Raw genomic sequence first — 15,947 nt, forward strand, 5'->3', positions numbered from 1 at the left:
CAGGTTATACTGTAGTGTCTTATTGATCGCAATGATTAGTTCATCGATTTCCTGAGCACAGGGAGGATGTGGCCGAAATCGGGCATAATTTAGTTGACCAATAATACCGTAGCCCTGGCCAGCTTTGATGGTTACCTCGCATTTGGCTATTATTTTTAAGATAAAATAATATAATAATTATTAAAAAAAAAATAATTTTCAATTAATACTTATAATGTTTTAAGAAATTTAATTATATTTTTTTGATTTTATTAAATATATGTTTTCGAAAATAATTTTTTTATTATTATTATTGTTATTATAATTTGATAATAAATTATTTATTTATTTTTTAATTAATATTATTAATATTATTGAGTTTATAATTAGTATGCTAAACATTTATATATTATATATAAACAATTTATTTAAATTTTTATTTTTTGTAAATTATTTTAATTATTTTAATTTGTGAATAACATCATAACATATTATACTTTATATAATATGTAAGACATGTGAAAAATATTTAATCTAAATAATAAATAGTTATATGTTTTTACTTAAAAAACATTCTCACATAAAATATATTTGTTTATATATGTTGTCCACTATTAGAGACAACTGGCATTAATTACAGTTTCCTTCAATCTAAGACATATTTACTTTACTTATAAAACCCTATATATCACAGAATATAATGCCAAATAAAAAGCACTCCCCGCGCGCTAATTGAAGCCAAATTTGATTTCAGAGTAAAGTATCTAATAATAAATCATAATTAATTGGTACCAAGTTTGCACGGTCAATACCCTCCAAGTTATTACAGATAATGGTTAGACCTTCCACTGTTGCATTAATACTTAGTACTCCAATGGAGTACTAATGCAACAACAAATCTGACTTTTGATTGGTAACTTCTATAGCAATACGCCTCAAACTAATTAAGTATAAAACCTATTGTCCATGAGATCACGGGATCAGATACTTGATTCAATAGAAGTGATCCACTCATTGACACCACTTATTACCCTATTTTAATACTTTATAAACTAATTGTGTTTTAATATTATAATATTATAATCATTGTATTTAATCCAATTGTTTTATTAATTTAATAAAATATAAACTTATTTTAATCAATTAAATTGTCTCAAATTATTACCATCATCACCATCATCATCATCATCACCAACTAGTGGACTAGTGGTTAACATACGACTGCAACAAAACTTTTATTATATAATAATTATAACTTTAAAAAAACTGCTAGTCTTACAAGTCGGCAGGATAAGTGACCACCACCTCCGCCACCATCTATCAAAGTGTCTGTAACTGTCATCAATTCAGTGCTGCAACCGATAGAGTGCCATCAACTGTGAGATACTTTTACTGTTATCTTAAAAGTACTATAGACTTTGACTGTACCACAAAGTGAGTGTTTCACTAATGTCTCGACGATTATTAAATCAAGTGCGCCGACGTCTCGCAATGTCAACTACACCAACACTTCGGAGCTCAGGGAGCAACAGACGTCAACCAACAATAGGAAACACTCAACGGACCAGTTCAAGAGGACAAGCACCATCAGTGTTGGACCCAATTGAAGAGGAAGCGCCAACACTAACCGACGACACCATGAGTAGTGAACCATCAATTGACGACCAAACGGATCAACCAACTACTTGTGCATCAACAATGGTCAACCGTCCAACCATCCAATCATTCAAAGGACACGACGACAAAATCACCATTGAGAACTGGCTCAAAAGGTATGAGGTTATTGCTTTACATAATCATTGGTCAGATGCTAAGAAAGCTATTATGTTAGGAAACTATCTTATTGACGATGCATTAAATTGGTACATAGATAATTATAATGACTCGTTCTCTGAAATCAAAATTCAATTAATTAGCCGCTTCGGGTTCGCTTTAGTTGACCCTATTGTTGACTTTGTCAACGTTAAGTACGACCAGAAAGTTGGTCTAAAGGAATACTTTGAGTCTAAGCGTAGATACGGTTCGCTCGCAGGTCTCACTGAGACTCAAATGATACCACTTATGATTGTATCACTGCACCCGCGAATGGCCGACAGCTTTGTCGCCGTTAAGCCTAAAACTCTCTCCGAGTTTTATAATATCGCTAAATCGGCAGAAAATAGTTTTAAAAACTTTCAAAACTATAAAACCAATGCCAATTCAAATCAGGTCAAGCGCAAATATAAACCTGAATTTAATTCAAATAAGAAAAAACGGCCATTGAATCCGTGCAAAATTTGCGAAGGTTTGGGACTCTCAAACCGTTATCATTGGATGGCTGATTGCCGAAATAAAGGCAAACAACCATTCAAACCTAACAGTTATCAAAAAACTGTTAATTTAATTGACAATTCTGACAACTCTATGTCTAACACTCAATCCCCAAAAGTCATGCATTTAAACTAGAAGATCGGCCTAAACCCTTTCCATTAATCAAAATTTTAATCTTAATTAATCAAACAGTAATACATGCTGTGTTTGACACCGGAGCCAATGTCTCCATTATTAATCTCGAAATTTATAATAGTCTTCATATACCTCTATTAGGTATACCTAATATTACTTTTGATACTGTGTCAACACCCGCTTTTGGTTTAGGTCGAGTAAATACAAGTGTAACAATCGGTTCAATTACTAAAGACTGTACTTTTTTTGTTCTACAAACACCTCCTTTTGAGTGTATCGTTGGGTTAGATCTCATAAATGAGTTCTCTCTCGGCATGAATCCCGAGTTTCGAATTATTCAATACTTCCCGGCAGCTTCACCGGAAGAGATAGCGTCTAATTACGTACCAGACATATCTACAATATATCAATACAAATCAAATAATGAGCTCATATACACATTTGAAGCAATATTATTAACAAATAAATTGACAATAAAAGACTCAGATCTGAGCGACAATCAAATGATAAAGATTATGGCCATAATCAATAAATATAATACAATGTTTTCAAAAAATAAATATGATGTCGGTTCAATAAAATCTGAACAATGTACCATTCCACTGTCTCAAAACATGCCAATTAATCTGAGACCTTATAAGTGTTCCGAGAGTGACCAACAGGTCATTGACGAACAGATTGAAATGTTATTAAAACATAATTTAGTTAAACCTAGTGTTAGCCCTTATGCTTTTCCCATTACATTAGCTGACAAAAAAGATGAAGGTAAGAGATGTCGACTATGTGTTGACTACCGTAAACTTAATCAAATAACTGTAGCTGATAACTACCCATTTCCGCTATTTAATGATATCATTGATAGTCTATATGACTGTCAATACTTTACCACATTAGATGTAACATCAGGTTACTGGCATGTAAAGGTCTCACCAAGTGATAGACCGAAGACAGCAATGATCTCAAAGTCAGATCATGTGGAATGGTCAGTAATGCCTTTCGGGTACCGAAACAGTCCCGCAATATTTCAGAGAGCCGTACAAAACATATTGAAAACAAATCAATTACAAAGTATTGCAAAAAATTACTTGGATGATATACTGATATTCAGTAAAACATTTGAGGATCACCTCAAAGATATTGAAACAGTACTAAATGCACTCAAAAGGGAAACAATTAAACTAAAATTATCAAAGTGTCACTTCGGTAGACAATCAGTTACTTTCTTAGGACATAAGATTACAGTCAATAAGTATTATCCATTAAGTGATAATACTATAGCCATTCGGGACTTCCCAAAACCTAAATCTGTCAAAGACATACAAAAGTTTTTGGGAAAGGTAAATTTCTATTTTAAGTTCATCCCGAATGCTTACAGAACACTTGAACCACTTTATGCACTATTAAAGAAAAATAAAATGTTTGACTGGAACGACAATTGTGATAATGCATTCAATCAAATAAAAACTTATTTGGTATCACAACCTGTTCTAAGCATATATAATCCGAACAGTGAATGCATTCTCTATGTCGATGCCTGCAAATTAGGTGTCGGTGCCGTATTCAAACAGAAACAATCTGACGGACACCTACACCCTATTGCTTACTTTTCTAAAAAATTATTATCTTATCAATATAATTATGACATTACTGAACTCGAATGTCTAGCTCTAATACTATCTGTTGAATATTGGCACCATTATCTGTACAATAAAAAGGTGACTATATTTTCGGATCATAACCCACTAAAGTGGTTGAAAAACGTGAAGAAACCAAATTCACGGCTATACAACTGGTCTGTCCGACTAAGTCAATATGATATTACTATACAGTATATCCCTGGCTCTCAAAATATTGAAGCCGATACTCTTAGTCGACATCCTGTACTTGAAGGTACTAATAGTGATCCGACCTTAAAATTTGTTAACATATTAGATATCTCTGAAATAAAAGACAAACAAAAAGAGTTTTACAATAGTTTACCAAAACAATCATTTTTAGAAAATGACTTAATTTTCAAAACTAAAAATGACTTGAAAAAACTATATGTACCACCAGATTTAGTTCCCAAATTATTAAGTAAATGTCACTTAGATTACGGACACATAGGGTACAGAAAAATGTTAAGCCTTATAACTAATGCCTACTTTTTTGATGATATGTGTCTTAAAGTTCATAATTTTATAACTAATTGTAGAGTTTGCCAAACAAACAAATTAAGTAGAACTCAAAAGTATGGTAGTCTCTCACAGATAGGCCCCGCAAAAACACCATTTGAAATAATAGCTATTGATACTAAAGGAGGCCTAAGTGGTTATAATTCGAAAAAACAGTACATACATGTAGCTGTTGACCACTTCTCTAGATATCTGTGGACTTTGGCATCTAGTACTCAAAGTGCTAAAGATTTTATTAATTTAATTCAATCAATTCAAAAAACAAATAAACCTAAAATGATTTTAGCCGACCGCTATACAGGTATAAAATCAGCTGAATTTAAGCATTTTTTAGCTAAAAATGATATTAAAATTATGTTTATAACCACTGGATGTCCACAAAGCAATGGACTATGTGAAAGGCTGGTGCAAACCATAACCACACGCTTGCGATGCAAATTTAATGATAATAATCAGTCGGCTAATTGGCCAAAACTTTTGACTCAAGTAACTGAGGAATATAACAATTCACCGCATAGTGTGACTAAATACACTCCCAAATACTTAATGTTTGGTATCAAACCTTTTGATACATTTAATACTATTAATAATCTCGAAAAAGACCGGGAGATAGCATATGATAATAGTTCTCATTATCATAACTACAATAAAGCACTTTATGATAATAAACACAAACCAATTAGTTATAGTCCTGGAGACCAGGTCTATATTGAAAATAAAAATAGCATTAGTCGTGGTAAACTTGAACCACTAATGACCGGACCATATGTTGTCCATAAAAAATTATCTGATGTCTCATATGAGATTCAATGTGAGAAAAAAGGACAAAAATTTGATGTCTTCCATGTCTCTAAACTGAAACCCTATAACCCATAGACATAGCTTAAAATGGGGGGATGTAAGACATGTGAAAAATATTTAATCTAAATAATAAATAGTTATATGTTTTTACTTAAAAAACATTCTCACATAAAATATATTTGTTTATATATGTTGTCCACTATTAGAGACAACTGGCATTAATTACAGTTTCCTTCAATCTAAGACATATTTACTTTACTTATAAAACCCTATATATCACAGAATATAATGCCAAATAAAAAGCACTCCCCGCGCGCTAATTGAAGCCAAATTTGATTTCAGAGTAAAGTATCTAATAATAAATCATAATTAATTGGTACCAAGTTTGCACGGTCAATACCCTCCAAGTTATTACAGATAATGGTTAGACCTTCCACTGTTGCATTAATACTTAGTACTCCAATGGAGTACTAATGCAACAACAAATCTGACTTTTGATTGGTAACTTCTATAGCAATACGCCTCAAACTAATTAAGTATAAAACCTATTGTCCATGAGATCACGGGATCAGATACTTGATTCAATAGAAGTGATCCACTCATTGACACCACTTATTACCCTATTTTAATACTTTATAAACTAATTGTGTTTTAATATTATAATATTATAATCATTGTATTTAATCCAATTGTTTTATTAATTTAATAAAATATAAACTTATTTTAATCAATTAAATTGTCTCAAATTATTACCATCATCACCATCATCATCATCATCACCAACTAGTGGACTAGTGGTTAACATACGACTGCAACAAAACTTTTATTATATAATAATTATAACTTTAAAAAAACTGCTAGTCTTACAAATATAAATACTATATATATGCTAATTAATATTAAAACTATTTTAACAATAATAATATTTTTAAATAATAGTTTAATAATAAATAATAGTTATATAAATAATTTAATAGTATATTTCAAAAACTATTTTTTTAAATAATAAATGTAAATATTTTTTATTACTATTATATAAAAATTAATAAAACAATATTAATAAATATTTATTTTTTTTTGTTTTTTTCAATAATAATAATACCATTGTTTAGATAATCGCCGCGAAAGGCCCGCAAAATTATAGCTGAATTACACGACTCTTTACCCAATTGTATGACCGGAGGACCGGTAGTCTGGGATTGACTTTTACCGGCAGTTTGTGAACAATAGTTATCCATATAATAGGTTTCATGAGATATCAATGTTGTTGTCGGTAAACATAAAACTAATTGTTTATTGTTTAACAATAATAGAAATAATTTCAAACTAATTATTAGTTGTTTAGTATTATTATTATTGTAATTATCATTAAATTTTTTTGCCACTAATTTCATGTCCACTCATATTAGTTAAATAGTTAAAAATTTATTGTTTTATTATTATTATTATTATTGTTAATAGACTTTAATATTTTATAATTATTTTTATATTAATATTTATTTTGTGGATAATTTATATACATTTTTAAAAATACTATTTAAAATTATAAACTAACCTTCAATTTGTGAAAAATAAAATAATAATAAAATAAATTTCAATGTTATTGTATTAATCGATTTATTGACCGCTTATTAAGTTAATTAATTAATTAACTAATTTTTTAGCATATTTTTGACTATTTTTTAAAATAAAATATTATATTAAATATAGCTATTAATAATAGAGATGATAACAATTATAAAAAAAATTTAATTTTTATATTAATAATAATAATAATTATTAGTTTTTAATTTTTTAAAATGTATATATAGATGTTATCCTTGACCATCATTTAACTATAAATATATATAAAATATTTTTATAATAAAATAATTGATATTTATATTGATTTTTTGAAGTAAAAAAATATATATCAAAATCAATTATTCATATTAATTGTAATACAATATTATATTGCAATTAATATTACGTTATTATTAAAAATAATTAGTAATTACAAAAAAAATATTTAAAAAAAAATAATTAGAAAAAAATATTATTACATTAATAAATATAAAATTATTATTTATTTTTATATATTAAATGACTGGTGAAGTATTGTTATTATAATTATTATTATTATTCAAGGTTTGTATATATTTTTTAATACAAAATTATTATTATAAGTCTATGATATAAAAACTTAAATAATGTATTTAAGTATTTACTTAACATTTATTTATTTACATTTATTTTTCAAAAAAAAAAAATTATACAGTATATGAAAAACGAGTGTTTCTCTTATATAAATAATTTAATAATTAATTTTATATTTGTGTATAAATTGCAACATAGAGTATATGATTTTATTTATAAAAAAAATTGCAATTTTAAAAAATATTTATATATTTATTTGCTATAGTAAGCTAATGTAAATTAATAATAATAATAATAATAATAAATATTGTAATAAACAAATTTTTTTTAGTATAATCATTATTATTGATTATTATTATTATTGTTATTATCAATAATTTTAAAAACTATTTAAACTATGTGTGTATGTATTGTATGTATTGATTATATGTGTGTTTTATTTTTGTTGCTAATTAAGCAAAAAATTTTGTTTTAAAAATATTAGTAAAAAATAAGTAAACAATTTTTTTTTGATTATTTTAACACTTAAATAATAAATATGAATAATTATTGTATATATTTTAAGTATACTAATTGGTAGAAAAATAATTGTTTTTTTACAAAAAAAAATTAACTAATATTTTAGTGTTAAGTAATGTATTTTTTTGCGTTAATTAAGTTTTTAAAAAACTAATTTAATAATAAATTTATTTATTTTTTAAAAAATTATGTTTATTTATTAATTAGTACATTATATATATACAATATTGTAATTTACATTATAGACAATATACTACTACTAATACTACTACTTTATGATACGACAATTATTTGCAAACTAAATTTTTTTTTTTAAATTTTAATAAATAAAATACTTTTAAAATTTATGATTTTTTTGCAAGTGATTGCAATACATTATTATAATATAAATATTACATGAAAATTATTATTATTTCAAATAGTGATTTCAATATATATATATATATATATATATAATATTTAAACGTAATGTAAATATCCTGTTCCTCAACACATATAATGTAATATAAAATATAAAAAAAGTTTAGTCATATAAATGGTATGTTTAATATAATAATAATAATAATAATAATATAATGATTACAAATTTTTATTACAATATACTGTACATAAAAAAAATGTTTTTACATATATATGTATGTAATATGTATGTAATTTTATATATACAGTCGTATATACTGTATATTTATAACCCACGATAACATATATATATATATATTTATATTATTATGTTGTTTGTATGTATGTATACTGTATATATGAAAATATACAGTTAAAAAAACATATTGTGTTTGTATGTATTCAATGCCAATTCAAAGTACAGTGTATTACATACTAATAGTTAATTTACAATCAAAAAAAATTGTTTTATATATTAATTTGTATATATATTTTCTGACAATTGTTTTAATATACTGTATATATACTGTATAACAGTATTTTTATTTATAATAATATTATTTTTATAAGTGATTAGAAATTATTGTATATATTATACTTATATATTGTTAGCAACTAATTATATAATTATCATTATAAGTTAACATTATTTTTTTTACTGTATAATTACAAGTGTTTTTTGTATGTGTGTATTACTGTTTAATATTAATATGAAAAAAATATTATCAATAATTTTTTTTTTATTAAATAATTATTTCGTTGACTGGGAGTCACTGATAATATGATTTGATATATACTGTATGTATATATTAATACTGTAAATGTAAATATATATATATATATATATAAAGTTTATATATATATGACTATTTTAGGAGATAAATAAAATTATTATCATTTTTATTATCATTATAATAATAAAAATAAAATAATACTAAAAATCATGTCTACACACCCGTCCCTAACAATATTATTATTGTTGATAAAATAATTTAGTTAATATGATTGTTGTATAATACAGTATTAAATATATATATATATTTACTGTTATATAATAATTTAATTTAATTTTCATTTAAAAAGTCATATAATTTTTTTAAAAAAGTATCAATTGTTTTAATTCAAAATAATTTTTATTAATAGTTAATAAATAATATTATAATTACTAAAATAAAATATTTTATTATTTATTTTTGTTTGTTTGTGTGTTTGACAAACAGTATTTGATTTTTTGATTGTATTATGTGATTATAAATTAGTAGTTTAGTTATATATATGTGACTGTTTTTATTTTATTTTATTTTTTTTTTGATTTGACAAAAAACAGTTAGATTTATATATATTTTATGTATATATAATATTTTTGTGCCGTTTAGATATATAATATGATAACAACAATTTTTCTACATATAAAGTGTATAAATATTAATATATATATATGTAATATTTACTTAAATATAAGCTACTATTTAATTAATTTTGTGTGGTTTTAATTTAATTTTTGTTAACATAATATATATATACAGTACTTAAACTGTATATTAATATATTCAAGTTATTAGTAAATATACAACAGTTTTATTTTTAATAATATTAATTTATTGATTTCTAAATATATTAAAAACAATCATATAATAGTTTAGTATATTTTAAAATATATATATATATTATTAATATTACTATTAAAGTAAATTTAAATATTACAAAAATTATTTAATATATTTGTATATTTGATTTATTTGTTGTTGTTGTTAGTGTCAAATCAATATAATTAATAAACTAATAATAAAAACATTAATTTTTTTTTATTATAAACAGTGATTATATTTTTTGACAGATATATTAAAAATATATTAAAAATTTAAAAGTTATTTGTGATTAAATAATAATTAATAATTATCTATAAATTATTATAAATTTAATATAAATATATATATTATATTTAGTTGGATTTATTAATTAAGTCATATAAATATCACTAATAATAATAATAATAATAATTATTATTATTATTGTTACATAATTACTAATAAATATTTATAAAACAATAAATATTTTTATTAAAACAAAAATATCTGTATTAATAAATATAATAATAATAATAATAATAATATTTCATTAAATTAATGCAACTATTATTAAAACGTGTAAATAAATAATTAATAATAATATAAGAGGAATAACACATTAATTATTATTATAATAATTATCGTAATAATTAATTAATTAAAACAATCAATCAATCAAACAAACAAACAATTAATAGACACTATTATTATTAAATATTATTATTATTTTATTTTTTTTTATAAATATTAAATAATAATTTATTAATTATTAATAATAAAAAAAATAACCAAAAATTGATTCACAAAATACTAGCCATAAAACAACAATGTTATCGACGATAATAATCGGCGCTATTATTGTCATTATTGTTAAACTAATATTTTCATCAAAATCTAACAATGATAATGAAGATACAGATGATGGTAATGATGTCAACCATCATCATCACCAGCGGCTGGTCATCGATGATGGACACCAACAACAACCAGAGGACGGGTTGATCACAACTACTACTACTAATACTACTAAAACTATTGGCAATGAAGTAGAAGAAGTCGAAGAAGACGAGGAAGAAGTGGTGGAGAAACTATATGCTGAAGATTTGGTTGTCGTCGCCAACAATACTACAGATTTATTATATCACAGAGAAATGTCTCATGAGTTTAATGAAGACAAAGATCAGATGAATGAAGAAAACAAGACATCAGACATCAATAGTACAGTTGTTGGCTATAATGTCAGTCGTCATCGCCAGTCACTGACTACTGGAAAAACTATGGATACAGTCAGTGAAGAAGTAGCCAAAACAACGACATCGACAGGTGTACTACCATTGCAAGTGATTGTCGACCAGATCACCAAACAGGTCATCGACGATGTCTATAAAGAGCTTACTACTACTACTACTACTACAGCTGCTGAAGAAGCTATAGAGTCGTCGTCGACGACACTGATTGCCGGCACTGAAGTCAATGAGTCGATGATTGAACAGAAAACTAATGATGAAGTAGAAGAAGATGAAGACCTTATGATGTTTGTTGTTGTCGACGACGACCAGGAGATGATAGAAGAAGTGATACAAACAAAGAAAACAATAGAAGATCACGAAATACAAGAAGTCATTGCCGGAAGTGAATCGTCGTCGACGACGAAGAAACTGAAGACAACAGAAGAAGACGCTACTGAAGAAGTAGAACCAATGATTACAATGCAAACGACAACTGAAGACAAGCTGAAGAGGATTGTTGTTAATGAAGACAACAAAAAAGTTATAAAACTAGACGACGAAGAAGTAGTAGTAAAAGATGTGAAAATCATCGGCAGTATCGGTGAACAGCAGCCGTCGGCTATTACACGTCAGTCGACTACTACTACTACTTATGTCACTGAAATGGCTGTCGAGGACGACAACAACAATAAGGACATTAACGACGATGTCTTAAACTATTTGGACACAACATCAGCCAATGATGGACAATGTTTGACACATTTTAATAAATCGCGTCCAAAAAAATCAAAGTCACGCAAATCGGTTAAATCGGTTTTTACGGCCGGCACTGGTTGTGGACAACCAGATGATACTACCGATGCTGCTGTCGCTAGCGGTAGCTGTAGTGGTGGTAGTAGTAGTAGTGGCCAAACATATAGCAAAATAGATGAACAACTAGTCGAACAGTTACTTGATTTTACCGACACTGCCGACGGTAATCGTCTGTCATGTATCGGCAGCTCTTATAGTAGTCAATCGGCAGTCAAAGTCAAAGAGTCATCGTTATCGTCATCAACGACAACAAAGACATCATCGACAGCAACAGCAACGATGAAAATGGACGACTCGTTTGAGGAGATATCTAGCGGTGAATACAAACGTTTTGACGAATTTTCCGATTATTTCCGATCGGAGACCGAAAAGTCTAGCCATCGGACAGTAGAGACCAAAGTCAAGACCATTGACCTGACCGTAGCGACGGATGGTGGACAACAAATGATGGACGAGTTGTTGGCCAAGTTTAGCGGCGATGCCATTAGTAGTAGTAGTAGTAGTAGTAATGAAACCACTACTAGTCAGGAGGTCCGGGAGGTCGTCATCCGTGAAGAGAAAACTATCAGCAAAACTAGTGAGACATCATTGGAAGCACTGGAAGAACAAGTCCTACGACAGCGAAAAGTAATGGACACTAAACTAGTGGACAAAGAAGTAGAAGTAGAAGAAGAAGTGGTTTCCCTAAGAAGTTCACAACACGAGAGTACTAACAGCCGTACGACCAGCCGATTGCTGTCGTCAGAGCTGAGGACACTAAGCTCATCATCGTTGTCGATGTCGACCTCCGATGACCTGCACAACAGTGGTCTACGATCGCCGAAATCGCCGTTCAGTGAGATCATCGACTATGTAACGCAACCGTTACCGCTGTCGCCGACACTGAAACGCAAGTCGCGACCACAACCGCCAACCGAATCGCCGATTAACACCCCAAACACCAATACGGCTGCTAAACAGTGGACAACAATCACTAGTAGCAGCGCCGATGACCATCAATTGGCGACCACCACCACAACCACCACAACCAACTCTACTACTGTTATTACCGCCGATGATGATGATGATGATTATGACCAGACATCGACAACAATGACCACCAAACGGGTCGGTGTATCGATGTTTGGTAGCCAACAGAATCAGTTGTTGAATGAGTTGCGGACCAAACGGTTTCGCGAGTCGTTAAGGCCATCACCGCCGCCGCCACCGTTGCCGTCAACATTGCCGCCACAGCACAGGCAGGACGACGACTCTATTACCGCAGCGGCCAATCACCAGTCGTCCTGATTCGGTATAACCGTATTATCAATAATTACCGTATATTTATAATATATACTGTTATATAAATTATTGTTTTTGAAACAATTTAAGCAATTAATATATATATATATTTGATATTTTATTTAATTAGCAATTATATGATATATAACGAGAATTAATTGTAAATTTATTTTTATTTTATTTTTTTAAAATTAATTGTGTCTGTGTGTGTGTGGGGTGGGGTGAGATTGTGGGGGGGGGGGGGGGGGGTTAGCAAGCAATAGGTTAGTATATTAAGTTTAGTTAAGTAATTAATTTTTAATATATATATATAAATTAATATTTAGTTAACATATATATTTTTATTAGTTTTATTATTATTTCAGTTAATAAATGTCCACAAAAAAATAATTAAATAAAATTCAATTTTTTTACTATATAATCAATATTATATGTTATAATAAAGATAACTATTTATATATATATAAGACATTTTAATTAACTAAATAATAATAACATATTAATTAAATAATAATAAATGTAAAAATACAATAATTTCTAAATAATAGTTCACTATTTTCAACTAAATAAACAATTATTTTCATAAACAATTAATTTTATTATTATTTCAGTTTAATAGATTTGCACAAAAAAATAATATTAATTTTTTATAATCGATATTATAATTATAATAACTATATAACTAAGTTATATAAAGATAACTATATTTTTTAAATTAAACTATCAATAAATAAATAAATATATATATATTGTATTTATTTACATTATTTATAATAATAATAGTAATTATAATAATAATTAAAGATATTGCATTAATGATTTAATATGAAAATAATTTTTGGATAAATTTATTTATAATAATTATATTTTATTAATAAATAAATTATATTAATAAAATAGAAATATATTATATATAATAATTATTATTATTATATCGTATTTCGATTATTTCGATTAATTATTTAATAATAATTAGATATTTATCAATAATTATTAAATTTCTTTATAATATATGAATACTAAATAATTATACAAATAAATAATAAAACATTAATTGTAATAATATAATCTATTTTTAGATATTTATATCAAATATCTAATAAAAATAGTGTATAAATAATATATTTTATTATTTAGTATTAATTATAAGTTTGTTACTTAAATTCATTATTTTCTACTAAATAAACAATTTTTTTTCCAAAATATTGATAATAATGTCATATTTTTCTGCAAATAAATTATTGCCCGAAAATCAGGTATACAAGTGGTCGGCCTATCATTTATACCGAATCGGCTTAAGTAACCATCGATTAGTAGCCGTAGCCGTCGCCGATGATTGTTGTCCTCAACCAAAGAGACTATGGTTTAATCGACCGATAATTATACTAATTGTTTCAATGATTTATATTATTGAACACACAATATGTTTGTCTATTGATACAAATAATAGGCTACTATTTGCACTGTTAGGCGATTGGGGATACTTTTTGGGTATGAATATACTATCGGATATGTTTACATCATTGATGTTACTATTGGTTATATTATCCGAGTTAACCTATTTCTCAAACTATATGTCGGGTATAAAACCAACATTTTTACGGGTATTCGAAATGATGTCCGGTTTGCGTACACCCCTGTCGGTCGGTCTAACCGATCCACTGGAGATCCGGAAGCTTATCAAACGGATGCAATGGCTGTGCAATTACTTCCAGTTTAACAACACGTATTTAATACCAATATTTTCAGTAATTGTAGTGATGGCCAGTATAAGTAATGTGCCGTTAGATGGTTACTGGTTGGTCATACTATTGGGTTATATACCTAACTCAATGATAACAATACTAAATGCTTATTATTTTTTTAATTCAATGACCTATCAGTTGATCTACTTTTACATACTGTGCCTCTATCTAAAGCTCCGGCAGTTTCAATGTTATCGACAATTAGGACAACTATTGAATACTAAACACCATAAACACCAAACAACTAATACTAATACAACTAAACGTATTCAACTAATTATGAAATCTATGGACAAATTGTTTGCCGATATCTCGGACTACAATCAAACTTATTGGTCAAAGTTTATGCTAAATGTTTGGCTAACTTTCGGTACGTCTATTGTTATCCTATTGTTTATCATAACATTGTCTCATTGGATATCATACCGAAACTATTGTTAACCTATGGTTTAATTGTCTCTTTTATTGCATTTTTATTTATCATATTTACGGCCGCATCGATCAACTCCTATACAAATAAATCATTTAAATTGTTTATCAATTACTATATTAAACATTAATATTGATATTTATAAGTTTATTATTTTTAATAAAATATATAAAATACTAAAAATAAATATGTTTATTATCTTATTTTTCAATAGTATATCTATAAGCATAGTTGAAATTATATTATTAATAATAATAATTTTTTTTTTTAATTAAATGTTTAATGAACTTATTAATTTAGTTATTAAATTAATAAGTAATAAAATTATTATTAATATTAATTTACTATAATTAAATTAATGTATTAAATAAATTATATATTACTCTACTAATTTAATACATAGAAAACTAATTAATAAATGTTTAATA

The 15,947-nt window shown here is 26.7% G+C and overlaps 1 protein-coding gene across 1 annotated transcript; it reads left to right on the plus strand.

Annotated features, from left to right (window-relative positions):
- Nucleotides 1-10,803: 10,803 nt before the first annotated feature.
- LOC128954191 (serine-rich adhesin for platelets-like) lies at nt 10,804-14,638 on the plus strand. Its single transcript, XM_054299762.1, has 2 exons — nt 10,804-13,354; nt 14,601-14,638. The coding sequence occupies exon 1, from the start codon at nt 10,849-10,851 to the stop codon at nt 13,348-13,350; it is 2,502 nt and encodes an 833-aa protein (XP_054155737.1). The 5' UTR covers nt 10,804-10,848; the 3' UTR covers nt 13,351-13,354; nt 14,601-14,638.
- Nucleotides 14,639-15,947: the final 1,309 nt, after the last annotated feature.

Source organism: Oppia nitens, unplaced genomic scaffold (genome assembly GCF_028296485.1).
Source record: "Oppia nitens isolate AA-2021 unplaced genomic scaffold, nextdenovo-longstitch-racon4-pilon3 scaffold25_pilon_pilon_pilon, whole genome shotgun sequence".
Taxonomy (NCBI): Eukaryota; Metazoa; Arthropoda; class Arachnida; order Sarcoptiformes; family Oppiidae; genus Oppia; species Oppia nitens.